This window comes from Siphateles boraxobius, unplaced genomic scaffold (genome assembly GCF_051911475.1).
Source record: "Siphateles boraxobius isolate OS27281-9 unplaced genomic scaffold, OSU_SipBor_1 31, whole genome shotgun sequence".
In the NCBI taxonomy this organism is placed as follows: Eukaryota; Metazoa; Chordata; class Actinopteri; order Cypriniformes; family Leuciscidae; genus Siphateles; species Siphateles boraxobius.
In genome coordinates, this window is record NW_027508931.1 from 12389555 (window position 1) to 12407536 (window position 17982).

The following is a 17982-nucleotide window of genomic DNA, read 5'->3' on the forward strand; positions in this document are numbered from 1 at the left end:
TTTCTTCTAAAGTGTAGGAGACTTAGAAGCGAAGACCAGGAGACGTTGGGACTTTTAAGCAGGATTGTTTATTTGCTGTAGTCTGCTTCATCCAAAATCTTACCCAAGTCTAATCTAAGGAAACTTTACATTGCAGTTTATATTAGGGATGGCCCGATACCGATACTGGCATCGGGGATCGGGTCGATACTGTCCTCATATACTCGTACTCGTACTCATAAAAATTCGCCGATACCACGGCCCGATACCACGTACATTTTGCGAAACGAAACTGGCCGCCGCGAGTGCTTTGTCGAGGTGAACTGAGGCATAGGGACGTGCACTCCCAACGCAAAAGAGTGCGGCGCGGCACTAGATCTGATGGCCGAGCGCGAGCGCGGGCGCGGGCGGTAATGCACTCACTCTGTGTGTGCGGGTTCCGGGAGAATAAAACGATTCGCGGGACTCCCGCAAACTAGAAATATCTATGAATACAACATATTAAAACTAATAGATTTTCATTCATCTGTTGCAGAAAAGCAAGAAGAACAACTAAAACAAAATAGAAACGATTTACAGGCCAGAGTTTCTATTCATAACATGTTTGCAGCGTTGAGCGATGTAGCCAATCACAGACATGTGTGTTGATTTCTTGAACGCAATGGCTAATCAGAAGCATTTAAGATAGACTCCCCTCACTGCTCAAAACTTTTTTGTTCAGTGCTGAATTCTGTATGCTGGCAAATCCTCTAATTATTACAAACAAAGTGTGGATATTATGAAAGATTCATTGTGCAGTCAGCTTCATTGATAATAACAGATGTGTGAGATCGCGATGAACTGTCAGCTTTTTAGGAATTAGACTATTAAGGGAGCGCACTTTGGGCGCATTCAGTCATGTCAGACCATGCACGCAGTAACTGCTTGCTTTTATGTTAAATTAACAGTGGTTTGTGTGTTAATACATTTATTATTTAACTCATTATTATTTATTTTTAGACTTGTTAAAACAAGCAGAGAAGAAAATAAAAACAGTCTTCTAACCTGTGTTCTAAAATAGTCGTCTGTCTTCTTTTCTGGGAGCCTATAGTTACTTTTGCGGTAGAAATATCGGTATCGGTACTCGATATCGGCAAGTACACAAATGTAAATACTCGTACTCGTATCGGTTTGAAAAAAAAATGGTATCGGGCCATCCCTAGTTTATATACATTTCAAGGGGGTGGGATTAATTTCATAGAAGAGGGGACTCTTGAACAAAACATGTAAAGGAAAGTACATGATTCAGCTGGTTACCTGATATCATCAGGTAACAGTGTAACTCAGAGCCTTGAGATGCTAATCCAATCAGCCTGATTAGATCAACAAAAGGCCCAGCAGACCTTTGAGATGTGAAAAGAGGTTAATGTCCGAAACCTTGATTGCCTCAAAATGGAAAACAGTGTGTGCACTTTCTCAGTTAAAATACTGTTGAACCTAAATTAAACCATTTTAATACATTTGTAACACTACAATACTGAATGATGAAATTAATTTCTTGCAAAGATATAGAAAATGAAAACTCAGTCGGGTCACTTTAGACTAATGTTGTGCATCAAGGGTTTCTTAAAAGTGTAATAAACCATATATTTATTACCAATGTACTTCTAGTATACTTGTGCAATTCAATATAATTTTAATGCTCTTCAAATAAGCATGTTGAGAATACAAATTTATTATATACATACTATAGTATCGATTGTGAATGGATCAAAACTAACTTTAGCTGGACAATAACTTTATTGTAGAGCTGCTGTAAAGCCATTTTATAATCAACAAATTATTTACAATTCAACTAGTCAAAGTAAATATAATCACAAACAAAATAATAATGCAAAACAACAAATGTTAATAATAGAAAAAACTTAAAAAACAATCAAAATCAAATTCCATACCCTTTTTATCTTGCATGTCATGTGCGGGGCTCCGTAAAATACTATATTATAAACTTAAATTATTGGGTAGACAAAGATGAAAAAATGACTCTGTATTAGTATGTCTGTGCGTTGTGAATGAATGCATGCAGAGTTTCCCCAAAGGTTCGGCCATCACAGAGATAATGATAAACAGGAGGTAGTAATCAAAACATGATGAGTCCGGGGAATGGGTTATGGGAAATGTAGTTCATGGTTGCAATGGACTAGGAAGGAGTGCCCTCTGGAGGAGATCAACGTGTCCATTGGAACAAGTGATAGAAACCCAATGTAATTTAAGGACATGTACTTTCTCTGAAGTCTTAGTTTAAAGAACACTCGCACATCCTGTCCTGCAGCATTTTTGTCACATACACCATTTTTTTTCAGTACCATAAGGAAGTTGTGCTTTCTTGTAAGTCACCTGAGGTATAGGTGGCATGAATCCAGGACTACTTTCTTTTGTTAGAGCATTTCAACACAAACCTAATAAGCAGGTTTGTTGCTGTGGATATGTAATGTTGGGTGTTATTACTTTTATGTTTCTTCTATAACCTTTACATAAAGAATGCACAGCAGAGGAAACGCACCAGTCATAAAGACTGAATGGAAACACTGCAATAGTTTTGATATTTGAGTAATGATAATTTTTATAATTAATTTGATTAATTTGAATCCAGTTCTTTTTTTCTTGTAATGAAGATAAGTAAAGCGGTTTTCTATGCAATAATGACTGAATAAACACTTTCTGCACACATGGACCAACACATTAACACAATAAATACTTAAATGGACATTTTATTTAAAGAATACAGAAACATGCATGTGGTGATGCGATCAATCATTATAGTGATTAGGGGCGGATACGGCACCTTCAAGGGATATAAAAGGAGATGAGGTTGACATCATTAAGCACGTCTTTCAGGGTCCTGGGAGTGGCGTCATTTCTGGAGCGCCGTGTTTATGTCCAGGAGGTAAGAGCTACTGGTGGCAGTCTCATAAACGTTTTGTGTGGAAGGGTAATTTGAGACTCATGTGATTTACAGTGTGTGGCTGCGGAGTACTTTAGACACGTCGAACCAATATATGTCAATGTGAGGCCATAATTGGCACGCCATCAAGTGCACTGGGCAGTGCGAGTTACCATATGCAGGTATGTTATGCTTATTTTAACATCAGGTTCACGAGACAGTATTTCTTAAATGGAAATGTTGTGTATTATATTTTAACATTGACACGGGGCCCAGGAGGTGTTGCAGCAGGCTTTGTGGGCGCTGTTAGACTTTATGCGACCCATTTGATGGTCCTGTGAATTAGGATTGCCTGCATCCGGAAGTCATGCGAACTGGAGTGCTTCTGAACTGAGTTGTATTCTCCTCTGCAAGCTGTCTTTGACTCTTCCTCTGCCTTTTATTGGAACGAGACATCTACTGTCGATCTGTACCTTTATTTTAATTGTTTGACGATCTCATTCCAGCGAACGAGGGTCTCCTTGACGACCACAACGACGCATTGTACAGACATTGCCGATCTGTACTGTATATTTATAGCTGGGTTTCAGTCACGTGATTATGATGACGTGGGAAGGCGGGGCGATTTCAGATGGAGGGCAGGAAGTAAACATGGAGAATACGTCTATGGAGGAAACCATTGCGGAGAGACCGTATTGAGTCTAATTTACCTTGATCATTTAATGTTCCATTCCCACTGATCACCTGAACGACAACCTAATGCTATATAAACAGACACAAAAAACACGTTGGCTAGCTAACATCCCGTCGCTGCAGACACGGCATTAACAGACTCTGCTCCTCCCAAACCGCAGACGTAACGTTACGTAAAAAATCCACTTTTTACGGTGTTGTCCTGTGAGCTTTTTACATTTCTCACCTTTATGAATGACAATCTTTGGTACTCTATAAAAACCCTTTCCCTTTTCTCGATTAGAACGATTGGAGCAGCCGTAAACTAAACAAAACATTGATGGCAGATCCTCAGCTATTTCACTTCCTGCCCTCCATCTGAATTTCCGCGCTCTCGAGATGCAGCAGCGTGACATCACGTGAAACCAACCTATTCTAATTGTTTGAGGATCTCATTCCAGCGAACGAGGGTCTCCTTGACGACCGTGTCGATAGTGCATTCCCAGTTTTTGGTGACGCATCTAAATTTAGTTGTTAATAGAATTGATATTAAGACTTGAGTACAGTGGCGAGAAGCTACTGGTTTTGTCACTACTATTGTGTTTCATTGTGAATATTATGTCACTGTGGATGTTATTTGAAAATGTGTTTTGAGTATTCTGTTGTATTGTGAGATTAAATTTTTATAGGATAGCACTGTGCTGGCAAGAGTTAACCAGTGAATGATTGTGACAAACTGATTCCTTCTGGTAGCATGCGATAAGTGTTTAATTGACAGACCATTACGTGGAATGTGTATTTGTTTGTTTGTATCTCATACTGCTTTTTTCCTCTACTCAGAAATGGAGTTCCAGTATTAGCCAGATTCCTCTGTGTGTGGTGGTTCCGTTATCGGTCTGCAGTGTTCACAGCGGGTGATTTGGTGTTGTGTGGTGAGAGCACCAGTAGTTGCTGTGTTTATTGGACAGGCAAGATGAATCCCCCATTCTGAAGTGGTAAAGTGTGTGTGTGTGCCTGTGTAACATGGTCCATGAGTGGGGGAAAAAGACAATATGCTGAAAGAATTAGGACAATACCAGCCATACCAAAGCCCATTGTTGTGCGATTATACCATTTACCCTCAAAAACTGTTCATTTACTGCTCTTGTATAAGATATGTTATCCAAATGGAAAGACTTTAATTGCAATTCATTGTGTTCTTTGTGTGTCTACTCAAACTGGCCACTTAAAGGATCTCAGAAAGTGGACAGTAGATGCATGTGATCAACTGATCTTGTTCTTTTGGCATTATATACCAACATCCCTGCCACCACCGCAATGGAGACAACAAAGAGTCCTGCAAAGACCCCAGTGCTTGTGCTCATGTGTAGAAATCCACCATCATTTGAGGCTACAAAATGAAAGAGTAAGAGTTAAAAAGAAAATAATGACAGAAATCATATTACAGTCACTGCTAAAGGAATAATTAAGCCACAAATTAAAACTGTTGTTTAAAAGACCTAATATGCTCTTTTTCAAAGTCAGATTTTGTTTTTGGGATCCACTAGAATAGGTTTTCATGAGTTCATGTTCAAAAAACACATTATTCACATGATTCACATTGTTGCAGCACGTCTCTTCCCAGTCTGTCAGTAGCACACTGTTTATTTAGTTCCTGTCTCTATGAAGCCCCTCCTTGTGAACCGGCTGGATCAGTGTGTTGTGACATTGACCACCATTTCGTAAATTTCACACCCCTTTCCCTTGTGAGTTTTTCCCCCTTTTTTTCCCCTGTATGCCATGGGTGGGAATTATTTAAATTATAAATATTGTGAAATCATAAGTATGGTCATAGAATCGAGGCGTTTCAGGGAGATTCAGTGCTTATTGATATGTAGATATCCCTTTGGAGTGACTTTGTGCATTGTAACTTTGCAGACCTTTTTCATGCTCAAACAGCAACATTTCACACTAAAGAATGTTGCAAATGTAAAAAAGCATAATTGGAACCCTTTAAACCAAATTCATATACCTGCAGATTTATGAGTCTGTCTCGCCACACGCAGGGGACCCTGGGTGATGTAGTGCCTGGCTGTTTCTTGGCTTACGTCTCGCCTACGTCTGTGAGCGGCTTGACCGAGGCAGCCTTGGGCACATCTTGAGTTTGAGCTGTCTTTTGCACACAGGATCACGGAGCAGCTAATGTACACCTGTCAACACGATCATTATAGTGAAAGGTTCCTGCTCAACACAATTTACACATTATTGTTATGCAAATGCACACACCTCATCAAATCCTCCTGTGAACTTGAAAGCTTGGATCTCAAAGTCATATTTTGTGGAGTCACTTGGGTGAGGCATGACAGTTTCATCCATAACACACCTGAAATAACACAATCAAAGAACTGAATGACTTCTAAAACACGTTTTGAGAGTGTTCAGTTTCAGTATTTTTGCCAGTGGTAGGACAAAATACTTGGAATTGTGCATTATTTTTCAAATTAAAGAGAAAATGCAACACAGAACATTCATCATGCCTTACTGAGATTTGTTTAAGTGTATGCTCACCAAGGCTGCAATTTTTTGATCAGAAACAGTAATATTGTGAATATTACAGTTAAAAATTACAGTTCCCTTTTGATATGGTTCACTTGCATTGCATCAGTTTTTTTATGATACTATGGGGAAACTCAGTTTTCTCTGAATACTGAAGCCTGATGACAAGTTGCTTTTCAGCCTGCAGAAACTGGGAAGGATTTCAGTGTGAAGATAATCTCCTAGCTGATTTTGAAGACGACAAGACAGAAGCCTCTGTACTTGCCATCGAAGCAAACCACCTGCAGCAGATCAATGGTGCCTTTCCGGCGAACGCAAAGGAGCAAATTTCTATTCTAAAAGAGCAAATTACACTATGTTTGTTGCAAAATTTCAAGCCACGAGTGTGGCTCATGCAGGGTTCCCCTGCTTCCCTCGTATGAGCATGACTCAGATGTCGCTTGCCAGAGACGCGCCCACACCGCGGCTGGACTCACTGAGACCAGCAACTCCAGCTGCTCTTCAGCGGCCCTCACCACAGTTGACGACATGGAGGAAAAATTATATACTAAACTTCCCCCATTGGAGGAAACCGTCACTGCGCATCATTGTCCACCCTTTTGCTGGAATGGCGAAAGCCTCCCATCCATCCAATTCATGTAGAGCTACATCTGCGCTCGCGGCCAGGCTGGTTCATTGTTCACTCAGCAGCACGTCAAGCCTGTTTACGCACCCGCTCAGCCCCAACAAAAGGCAGAACCTGAGGGAAAGCAGCGCTTCCGCCCAGCAAAGTGCTACACGTTTCCCAGGCGCTAGGGACCCCATCCTAAGCTAGAACCGGTCCCTGAGCCACCTAAGCAGTCCTGATATCTCGGACACAAGGAGGAGTATGCTGAAGGATCATGTGACATTGAAGACTGGAGTGTAAATTCAGCTTTGACACCACAGGAATATATTAAAATATATTCTGTATATAATTATAATTAATGTATATTCTAGTTACGGACATAACCTTGGTTCCCTGAGATAACAGGAATGAGCATTGCGTCAGACTTTTCTGACACTGTGGGGAAACTGAAGCCTGATTGGTTCACATCTGTGCACTTCCGTGCATTTGCAGACAAATGTGACCCGTCACAGAAACCAGGGACACAAGTCGGCAGCACAACTTTCGAGCAAAATGAGAAAGAAGAGTTTTTTTTCAAAATTGGTGAATTTCAATTTTTTGCAGAATCTGCTAATTGAAATCACGAAGAAGCCCGATACGTTTTCTAGTATGCACAGACTCGCGCAGATGATCCGCTCTGTGCTAATGTGTCTCTGGACCGGAAAAGACTGTGTGCGCTGCGGCGATTCATGTGACACTAATGTGAAATCAAATCAGACTTCATTCACCCCAATGGAAAGCATATTTACACAGTCTGGATCATTCCCTATTCCCTATGTGCTATTCACCATGTAGAAAATAGTAAATGTGTGAACAAGTGACCGATTTTAGACACATCAGTGTCATAATGTTGGGGGTGTCTATTTATAACGTTCAAGTCTTTCAACGACTTGAAGACCGATCATCTATCGGAGAACACCAACTTTCTACATGGGCTTGAACCCGAAACCTTTGTGTTACTAGACCAAAAGCTTAACCCAGTGAGCCTTTAATTTTGTAACAATACTGCAGTGTTTTAAACATTACTAATGACAATCTTGAATAAACTCACTCTGTCATTAGTGCATGTCATTGCTCATTCTGAAAATGTAAAAATCTAGTTCATGATAAAGTCTTACCCATCTTTGATGATGTCATAAAAGACAGGACTGAACGGATTGTCTTCAGGAGTGGCCCTGCAGGACTCAACGAAGAGTGTGACCTCTGGGAGAGCAGTACGGGCTTCAATGCCCATGTAGATCTTGTCCATCAGCTGAACCTGCACTGGATACTGGCTAGGATCTACCTTACTGTTAAAGGTTTGGTCTGTGAAAACTTCAAATGAGTAACTAAATGTGCCAAAGCTGGATTCAGTGAAGATGTAGTCAGATTTGTGGTTGACATAGCGGTTGGACACACTGGCTATTTTGGGATACTGGCAGGAGAAGCCAAATTTAACTTGATTGCGTCTGGTGATAACAGCATTTGGGTTCTCAAATGAGTTGATCTCGTTATTGAAGACAAAGAAATCTCCAGAGTCCTGGTTGGTGTTAAATGAAGAAAAAAATAATCAGAATGTAAAGGGCTTCAACACAACACTCAAATATTCCAAAAAGAACTTAAAGAATATAAAACACAGTTCCCATACATCCATCGTAGTGCCACAGGTGTTGAGGGACATTGTGCCCAGGATGTGGGTTTGATTGGAAGTAAGAGAGCAGGTGGGGTCTCGCAGTTGGACCCAGTCCTGGTCAATGCCATCCATGGAGGCTTTACTGACTACAATGCTGATACTGTTATCGTCACAGATGACCTTTGCTTCACCTTAAAAGATATGATGCATTTATTAAGTCACGATTCTAGTGTATTTTTATGTAATTTGCATTTAAATCATGAAATCAGGTTTGTCACCACACAGCAACACAATGTACTGTTAATTTTGTTCAACCAGTGTATATACGCACTCGCTAGAAGTGGTGAGGATTTTGGTTGATCCTCAGTGATTCACTTAAAAGTTTGGTCACTAATTAATTCAGTGGCTCTTTGCGCCAATAGGTGTCAATAAGTGAATGTACTGTATTTGTGCAATGTCATTCAATCCTTCATTTAACCGATTCCTCAAAAAATGTTGCATGTCTACAAATCCAGTGAGGGAAAGAACTCTAGACAGAGAGTCAAAGCAATGTTTTCTCCACAAATTACAACAATATGAGTATGAGTTTAACGTTATTAAAACATTAACTGAACAAACCAACATGCCATAAAACTTTAGAACGTTCAGCAGTTCAGCAGTCGCTTCAAATGTTGAGATCGATAAAACGCAAAAATTGTTTATATACTTAAAAGATTCATTCAAAAACACGGTTTCATTCACAAACAACACAGAACACACCAGTATTTGCTAAGCATTCACATCTGTATTCAAATACTTACAAAAAAGATGTTTCTGTTAATGTATTTACCTGATAGAACCCTTGCTTTTGCCACAACCACAATAATGCACCTAATTTCTGACTGACTGATTAAGAAAAGAGAGAAAAGAACTCTTGAGAAATTATAGAGAGAACACAAATAACTGGTGAACTTAAATACAGATCCCCTTTTACCTGTGAAGTGTCTCTGCTGTGAAACACACAGGAACATGACGAAACAGATCTGTCTCCTGTGGAATCCAGGTCAATGTTGCCATCATAATCCCATTACTCAAACTTGTCAGAGTCTTAGACATATTAGAGGGGCCACTGACCTGGAAGTCAAAGATGCTACACAAGAGGAACAGAAAGATCACATAACATCAACTGGCACATAGAAAACCTGCTTTATAAAACATTTTCAGTTGAGCATATCAAGGTATGCTTTTGACCTAGTGATAAAAAATAAATTCAGTTCTCCTAACCAAAGTCACTGCACTAAAAAAAAACTAAAAAAAAACAATTATACAGAAAAACAACTCTCCCAGCTAACACAAATATTTTTAGAACGTTTTGCTGATGTTCACATTAAGTTATTTAAAATGTTATTTCAGAATATTCAAGACACGTCATCAAAACATGAACAATGTTTTACGCTTGTCAGGGTCTTGCTCTGGCAGCTTTGTCTGTGTTGTCTTTGTTTCATGTCTCTATGTTTGTGTTGTGCTTGAACATATGGTTGTGTTTGTGTTGGCCATGTGCTCCTCTGTTCCTGCCTCCTTGTTTCCCTGTACCACGCCCTCTTGTCTAGTTGAGTCCTCGTTTGTCTGAGTGTTGTCACCTGTTCCTCATATTCTCTGCTCCCTTGTTTTCAGTCCTCGTTTACGTGAGTGTGTTCACCTGTTCCTTGTCTAAGTGTTCTCACCTGTTACTCTTGTTAACTCCCTTTATGTGTGTGCTCTTTCCCTCATGTGTTGCCAGTTCGGCTAGATGTTGTACTTCTTTGCTACATAGTTTGTTTCTTGTGACTAAAGTCTACAGTGTTTTATTTGTAGAAGTATTTTGTTCTTTAGTTCTGCCATCGGTCCTGTCTGTCTTGTCTTCTGTGTCTCTAGTTCCAGTCCTGCTAGCAGAGTGTCCCTGAATGGTTACACTCTTGGCTTTGGAGGTAGCCTGGTGCAGAGCCTGAGATCCCTGAGTGCCTTGCTGGAGTACTTACAAGTTCCTGTCTGGCTACTGCTAGTATTCTGCGGTCTCATTCTGCTCTGCCATTTCTACTCTCCAGCTTCCAGTTCTCTTGCTAGTTACAAGTGCTGCTCGGCTAGTTACTACGGCTGTCATTGTGTCTCATCCCTGCCTATTGTTTGGACTGTTCACCTCTCCCAACACATCCTGTCTTCAGTCTACTGTTTGTCAATAAAACCTGTTAACACTCGTTCTGCATTTGAGTCCTCCATCATAGACCCTTGACAGTGCTTACATTTTGAGTTGAAGACCAGATAACTCTGAATGGATAATAACCTTACTAGAAGAATGTTAGTTCATAACTTTGAGAGAACCTGTCCTTGAATGTTAGCCAAAGTTCTGGGAACATTCCATGTTAGCTGGGTTGTTGTAGTTTGGTAGCAACAGAAATGTAGCAAAAAAGTGAAATGCAATTAAATCCAGAGGTCAAAGACAATGTAAACTAACTGGCTGACAAAGAGTGGAAGACAAATATGTAACACGAAACATCATTCGGACCTGTTGTCTGAGACCTGTGCTTTGAGGGTGATCTTGTGAGTCTGTCCCACAGCAGCATGGTGTACATTTCCATGCAAAGGAGTTGGTGTCAAGAAACTTGGCTTGTTCACCCCTGGCACACAACCGTGAGTTGGTGGAAGAACTGCAAAATGCCGAAGATTGTGTTTAAATCCACAGAAACAGTGCAGACAATACACAATGTCAGTGGTACAATGTACATTACTGAGCACAACAGACCTACAATACACATTCTAAGTGTTTCATCAACCACAAACTGTGTACACATAAGTTCGCTTCTACTTTCAATTACATGCTGTGAGATAATTAACCACGGAGCCTGTTCATCCACATTTTTTCTTTTGTCATTTATTGCATTGTTTCTGGCTCTTTCACACATTCTGCCAAATGACAGAAACTGGTTGTTCAGGTCGATTAAACACAAATTCTAATGTTCTGCTGGTGGTGATTGATGTCTCTATTGGCAGAAATATACTGTCTCTATCTAGTTTACACTCTTTCAAATGCACTTTTGACTTTAATTTCTTTCTTTACATTATGTCAATGCTTTATTCAACAATAGATTATACATTTCACACCTTAGTATTATCTGCATTGATTTTCCAGTCATTTGTGATTACTGTATTAGGAATTTTTTAGAGATTGCTTTTAATTAAGTAATGATATTTCTGTAGCCTAACTTAACTTTGATAAGTAAAACATTTTAAAGATATTTCTTTCTTTTATTACTCAACTGAATCCAAGTGTGTGATTTTTGAAAGGCTATATCTATACAAGTAGCTTCCTAATTTATTGTATTGCATAAAGGAGAGTCTTTGTTTAAACCATAGCAGATTTGTACAAAGGCAAGTTGTACAAATCTGATTCTCACTCACTTTCAACTCCAAACTGCAGAGGCACTTGACTGAGAGCAGTTGGATTGGTGTCATTGAATGAATTACTGATCGAGAAGACCCCATTATGGTCCATCACAGTTATGTTTGAAACAGGATAATCCTCCAGGATGAGCTCAAACACATGCACACCCAGGGCCAGTGAATCTCCTGTGTACAAAGTGCATGATTCCTACAACGCAGAATACATCATTATACACACACACACACACACACACACACACACACACACACACACACACACACACACACACACACACACACACACACACACACACACACACACAACATTACCTTGTGAAGATGTATGTTTGGATGTTGATGGCACAGTGTGCAGTTGGCGTCATTAAACCTGCATCTCACAACATCGTCATCTGGGTCATGTGCCAGCAACTGAAGATTCTGGAAGCAGTTCTGAGGAATCCTGATTATCAAACAGAAGATGGAGCAAGTTTATTTTTTGAAAATAGATGTGTCTGTTATAAAGGCAAATGTGAATAATACATTAAAATGCACAAACCTTATGTTTGGAATTGTTGCAGAAACAGGGGATCTGTTTGGAGACTGAGTGTCAGATCGCTGGCCAGTGTATACATGAGTGTGAAGCGTCCATCCACCGACACCATGAACATTATCATCCCAGCAGCAACCAGAGAAACTGAAAGAAATATTTGATCAAAAGGAAATGCATTCTTTTAATGTCATGTATTTTGTTTTTAAATGCATGAGTTCACGTTACGCATTAACTAACTTAGCATAATAACATTCCTTTAACCTAAACTATTAACAAAAAAAAGGTCTTTAGTATGTGCATTTTGGGATTTTATGATTAAGCGACCATGTAAGACTGTTATCAATAACTTAAGGTAGAACATACTAGTTCTATAATATAAAAGCAGCATCCAAATTACCTCAGAATGAAGGGACCATTACTAGTGACATTGGTGGCAATGTGAACCTCTGATTGGCACCACAGATTTTGAGCTGTGCTGTCTGTCTCCATAGGTTCTGTGTTGGTGAGGACGCCACAGGATCCACTCTCACAGATCCAGTTGACTTGAGAACCACAGGGACCCCTAGTGGACTCTCTGTAGTAGAAATGCATCTGCATAAAGCATATAGAGGATACCGGGGTTACCACATGTTTAACTCTAGTGAATTTTTCTCAGGAGAGATTTCTTTTAAAAATGTTATTTCTTTTTAAAAGTTGCTGCCTTAAATATTTTAAGTATAATCAACTTGGATGTTTAAGTCATTACAACTTAAATTACATTTTATTACGTACACATTTTTTGAATCGTGTATAATTTGCCTAACTTACATGCGTAAAAGCAGTATAAAAACATGTTGTCATAGCTTATTGATCATATAATTTTTTACAGTGTATCTGACTGCAAGGATATAGCAATGGCTCCCTTTGTTATTGTTAACGAAATCTATTATATAAGTCATCAATTATTAATATATTGACCAATTTCTAATTTTCAGTAATTGAAATAAAGCTGAAATAAAGTAAAATATAAATATTAGATGAAAACTTAAACTTTCAAAAGTTTATTGAAAATTAGAAAGGTTGCCTTGGCAGCTAACTGAAATGAATGTTTAGTTGAAGTATTAAAAGGACTAAAACTAAAACTGAAATGAAAATAAATTAAAGCTAAATATATTCAAATCAAAAACTAATAAAATTACAAAAGCACATAACAACATTTCTAATGAAATGAAAACTTAAAATACATAAATATAAGCAAATTCACAATATGAATAATTACGTTATATAAATAATACTAAAATAGAATTGCATCACAGCAACCAAACTTCAGCAACAATTTACAATCGACGTATAGATTTCTTAATTTTACGTAAAATTAATTTTACATATTTTGTATGACAGTTAAAATAGAGGTCAAATAAAATGGATTCAAAATAAACAGAGTGAGACTCATTCAGTTATAAAATGTTAAAACTGGATTTACCTCCACGGATCCATCTGGAAATCTGTTTCCAGGCGTGAACGTCAAGGAACCCCCATAGAAACCTACGGCTGGTCCCACAGCAAGAGTCAAGCTAATCAGCAGCAGCAGCAGCAGCATCGTGCCGTGTGCCATTGCGTCTGATGGAAACGTTCAGTGAGCAATGCCTTATACAAAGAGAAATGGGTGGATGCCTTCGGTTTCTAAGTTATTGTTTAAGTTGTTCCACCATTTGAAGACAAGCATGTGATGAATGACAGGAATCAGCTTCCTTAAAAAGCCACACACAGATTTTGTATATCTGGTTACTGTATCAACTTTAATTTCCTATTAAAATTACAAATATCAAGAGATATAAGAGATATATGATATACAGATATAATTATAACAATATCATGATTCATTGTAAAAAAATATTATTTTCTAAATTAGTCTGTCAAAATTTAGTATAACAAATTGTATTATACAAATTTGTATAAAATTGTTTTTATATGTGTAGCAATAAGATAAACTAATTTATAAACCAATTTTTGTAGATGATCAAGATGAAATTCACATTCCACAAACAAGATACAAAATATTACAGATGATCAAACTGTTAACCATGTTGTATCTCTGGAATCACTATTAACCATAGTGGCTAAATGTATGATGATATGTCAATATTTTTTTCAAAGCAACATAATGATATGCCTCTTTAACTATATATATATATATATATATATATATATATATATATATATATATATATATATATATATATATATACAAGCCCGTAGGCAGGGGGGGTTCGGGGGGGGGGATACCCCCCCTCACTGCAAAAGGTCCAGAATTTAAGTCGTTTTTTTTTCTTCATGTGATTACTGTCATCATTGTTTTAATCAATGCTTGTGACAAATATTCTGGGTTGCTGTTTCAAATTAATATGATTATTGTAGCTGGACGTGTATGTGTGTGCCGCGCGTGCAGTTCAGAGAGAGGTCAACAATGCAGTAAATATTTAGGCATATTTTATTGCATCAAAAAGCGTGCTCGTTAACCAGCAGACAAGCTAATCCAGCACAAATTAGTGCATAAAAGGTCACCAAAATGAAGTATTTGAGCCTCATAATTAAATACAAAAGGAGGAGAAAAACTGCAAAAAGGTCCACTTTTTGAAAAAAGACCCCCCCCCCCCCCCCATTTCAATAGGCTGGCTACGGACCTGATATATATATATATATATATATATATATATATATAGCCTACATGTATAAATTAGGGCATTGTTTACTCAGCCCCATGTAATTCCAAATCTGTCAACTTCCTTTCTTCTATGTACAAAGGATGTTAAAGGGATACTCCACCAGTTTTTCTTATTAAACTATGTTATTCCCTTAACTAAGACGAGTTGATACATACCTCTCTCGTCTCAGTGCGTGCACTATATCGCTCTGTATTGCCGCAAAACTATGTTAGCACTTAGCTTAGCCCATGCATTAAATATGGGCCAAGCAGAGAAGCGACCAAACACTTCCACGTTTTCCCTATGTAAACACAGTTACTCGAGTAGTGTAACTTGACCTGGGCTGGTGACACAAAATAAACCGTTGCGCTTTTCTAAGCGTTTAAAATTGATGACTATATTGTATGGCGGAATACCATAACAAGTGCTTTTGAGCACTTCGACTTGGCGCAATAATATCTTCACTCGTGAAAAGTCCTCTTACCGGCTCCCGCTTCCTCTCCCCCTCCCTCTGACATTTCCGTCAATACAACCAACGTGACATGCGCCGGCAGTAGTAGTTCGAGCGGAGTTGACGAAGTAACAGGTTGTTGGAAGCTAGTTTGTGTACAATAATGGTTAAAGCGTGCATCGTAAAGGGTTGTGAAAATAAGGAGAATGTACATAATGCTGTCATTTTTCACCGAATTCCAACACACCACATACAGCGGAGAGCTTGGTTAGCTGCTTTGAACAAGAATCCCAAAACACCATTGATGACTCTGAAGAAGTGGCGTGTTTGCTCCGAACATTTCACAAAGGAGGACTATACCTGCACAGGAACACGCCTAAAGGATGAGGCTACACCAACAATATTCAGATCACTTACACAAGAAAGAGGATCATCACCCAACGCTGTAAGTGTACTTTTGCATGGTATTTAGTTGTCCTGGAAGTGTCAGTAACCTTAGCTGAGTAACATATCTGTGAAATCAGTGCGCTTCTGAGACAGGAAATAAAAAGTTACTGTTTTATTTAGATAAGGACTGAGCTCAGAAAGAAACATGTAGTATAAGCCTTAAACCGTATAACTCAACCAAGCTCTCCGCTGTATGTGGTGTGTTGGAATTCGGTGAAAAATGACAGCACTATGTACATTCTCCTTATTTTCACAACCCTTTACGATGCACGCTTTAACCATTATTGTACACAAACTAGCTTCCAACAACCTGTTACTTCGTCAACTCCGCTCGAACTACTACTGCCGGCGCATGTCACGTTGGTTGTATTGACGGAAATGTCAGAGGGAGGGGGAGAGGAAGCGGGAGCCGGTAAGAGGACTTTTCACGAGTGAAGATATCATTGCGCCAAGTCGAAGTGCTCAAAAGCACTTGTTATGGTATTCCGCCATACAATATAGTCATCAATTTTAAACGCTTAGAAAAGCGCAACGGTTTATTTTGTGTCACCAGCCCAGGTCAAGTTACACTACTCGAGTAACTGTGTTTACATAGGGAAAACGTGGAAGTGTTTGGTCGCTTCTCTGCTTGGCCCATATTTAATGCATGGGCTAAGCTAAGTGCTAACATAGTTTTGCGGCAATACAGAGCGATATAGTGCACGCACTGAGACGAGAGAGGTATGTATCAACTCGTCTTAGTTAAGGGAATAACATAGTTTAATAAGAAAAACTGGTGGAGTATCCCTTTAAGTAATGACAGTCTCGATCAACTTGCATTTTCAAGGCGAAAAATTCAATGAATGTATAGTATGTGGACACTGAGGCTGTCAGTCATAACATCTCCTTTTTCTGATCAACAGAACAAAGATGTCACACAGATTTGTAAAAAAAACAAACGGGTATAAGTAAGGACAGCTTGAACTCCTTGGGCAACCTGAGGTCTATAATCGCTGATAAATCAGCTCTAACTACTGTAATGCTCAATAAGGTAGTTTTATTGTTAAGACTTGTTTATTCGGAGAAACAGTTGGGTAACTTTCATAACATTTCCTTTAAATGTAGAGCTGAAAGAAGAAGAAGAGAGTGAGACATCTAAAGAACTAGAAAATATTAATTAGACACAGTTGAACTGAACAAAAGGATTTTGTGTAGAACATTTAGATCATACTTGCCTCCTGCTGCATTTGTCTACAGTCAAAATGTTGTTTTTATTACTTTTGAATAAATCTCCTACAGACTGTAATATCTTTTGTGATTGTGCGTGAGTTTAAAAGTTATATATTAGTATCAAAAATCCTGTTGAAAAGATGTAGACATGGCATTGCAAGATTGTGTAACAACAACAACAACACTATATGCATGCTAATGACTAAATATTAATGACTTCATTCAGGACTGTATGTGATTGTATGTAATGTATTCAAAGCATTCAAAAGTTTGGAGCTGATAAGATTTTTTCACCACTTTTTTTTTTTTTTTTTGCTCACCAAGGCTACATTTATTTGACCAAAATACATTAAAATATAAATATTATGAAATATCATTAGGATTTAATATATTCTATTTTACTGTGTAATTTATTCCCGTGACGGCAAATCTGAAATTGCAGTATCATTAATCCAGACTTCAGTATCACATGATCCTTCAGAAATCATTTTAATATGATGATTTATTGCTCTTGTTGAAAAGAAAACAGCTGTGGTGGTTAATATTTTTGTGGAAACCTTTATATTTGATTAATAGAAAGTTCAAAGAACAGCATTTATTTGAAAAAGAAATATGTACTAACATAAATATCATTACTGTCACTTTAGATCAATTTAACGCGTCCTTTCTTTTAAAAACAATCCGTGAAGTGTAGGCCTATGCTAGCCTACGTAATGGCATACTTACATATACATATATATATACCAACATACTGACCCAGAAAAGTGGCCCAAACGTGTCAAAATTATCCTAATTGCGAATTTCCTTGCTTTCTGCTTTCGGAGACCTTCAGACACACGCCCCGGCCCCCTCCCATTAGAGCGAACCTCTTTTGATTG

General features: G+C 38.5%; 1 protein-coding gene across 1 annotated transcript; it reads right to left on the reverse strand.

Moving 5' to 3' along the window:
• Positions 1–2715: 2715 nt before the first annotated feature.
• LOC143696938 (CUB and zona pellucida-like domain-containing protein 1) lies at positions 2716–17976 on the reverse strand. The gene is made up of 14 exons (XM_077193864.1): positions 17861–17976; positions 13776–14043; positions 12711–12904; positions 12320–12457; positions 12094–12223; positions 11782–11971; positions 10889–11030; positions 9341–9496; positions 9197–9252; positions 8383–8558; positions 7874–8274; positions 5840–5936; positions 5586–5763; positions 2716–4964 (listed from the first exon to the last, which is right to left on the reverse strand). Exons 2-14 carry the CDS (start codon positions 13905–13907, stop codon positions 4810–4812), a joined length of 2145 nt encoding a protein of 714 aa, XP_077049979.1. The 5' UTR covers positions 13908–14043; positions 17861–17976; the 3' UTR covers positions 2716–4809.
• Positions 17977–17982: the final 6 nt, after the last annotated feature.

Excerpts from the sequence above, each read along its gene's own strand:
- LOC143696938 (XM_077193864.1), bottom strand. The coding sequence starts at position 13,907 with ATGGCACACGGCACGATGCTGCTGCTGCTGCTGCTGATTAGCTTGACT. Across the intron at positions 12,458-12,710 it reads AATGGTCCCTTCATTCTGAG|TTTCTCTGGTTGCTGCTGGG; the intron begins GTAATTTGGATG and ends TATTTCTTTCAG. Across the intron at positions 11,031-11,781 it reads TCTGCAGTTTGGAGTTGAAA|TTCTTCCACCAACTCACGGT; the intron begins GTGAGTGAGAAT and ends GGCATTTTGCAG.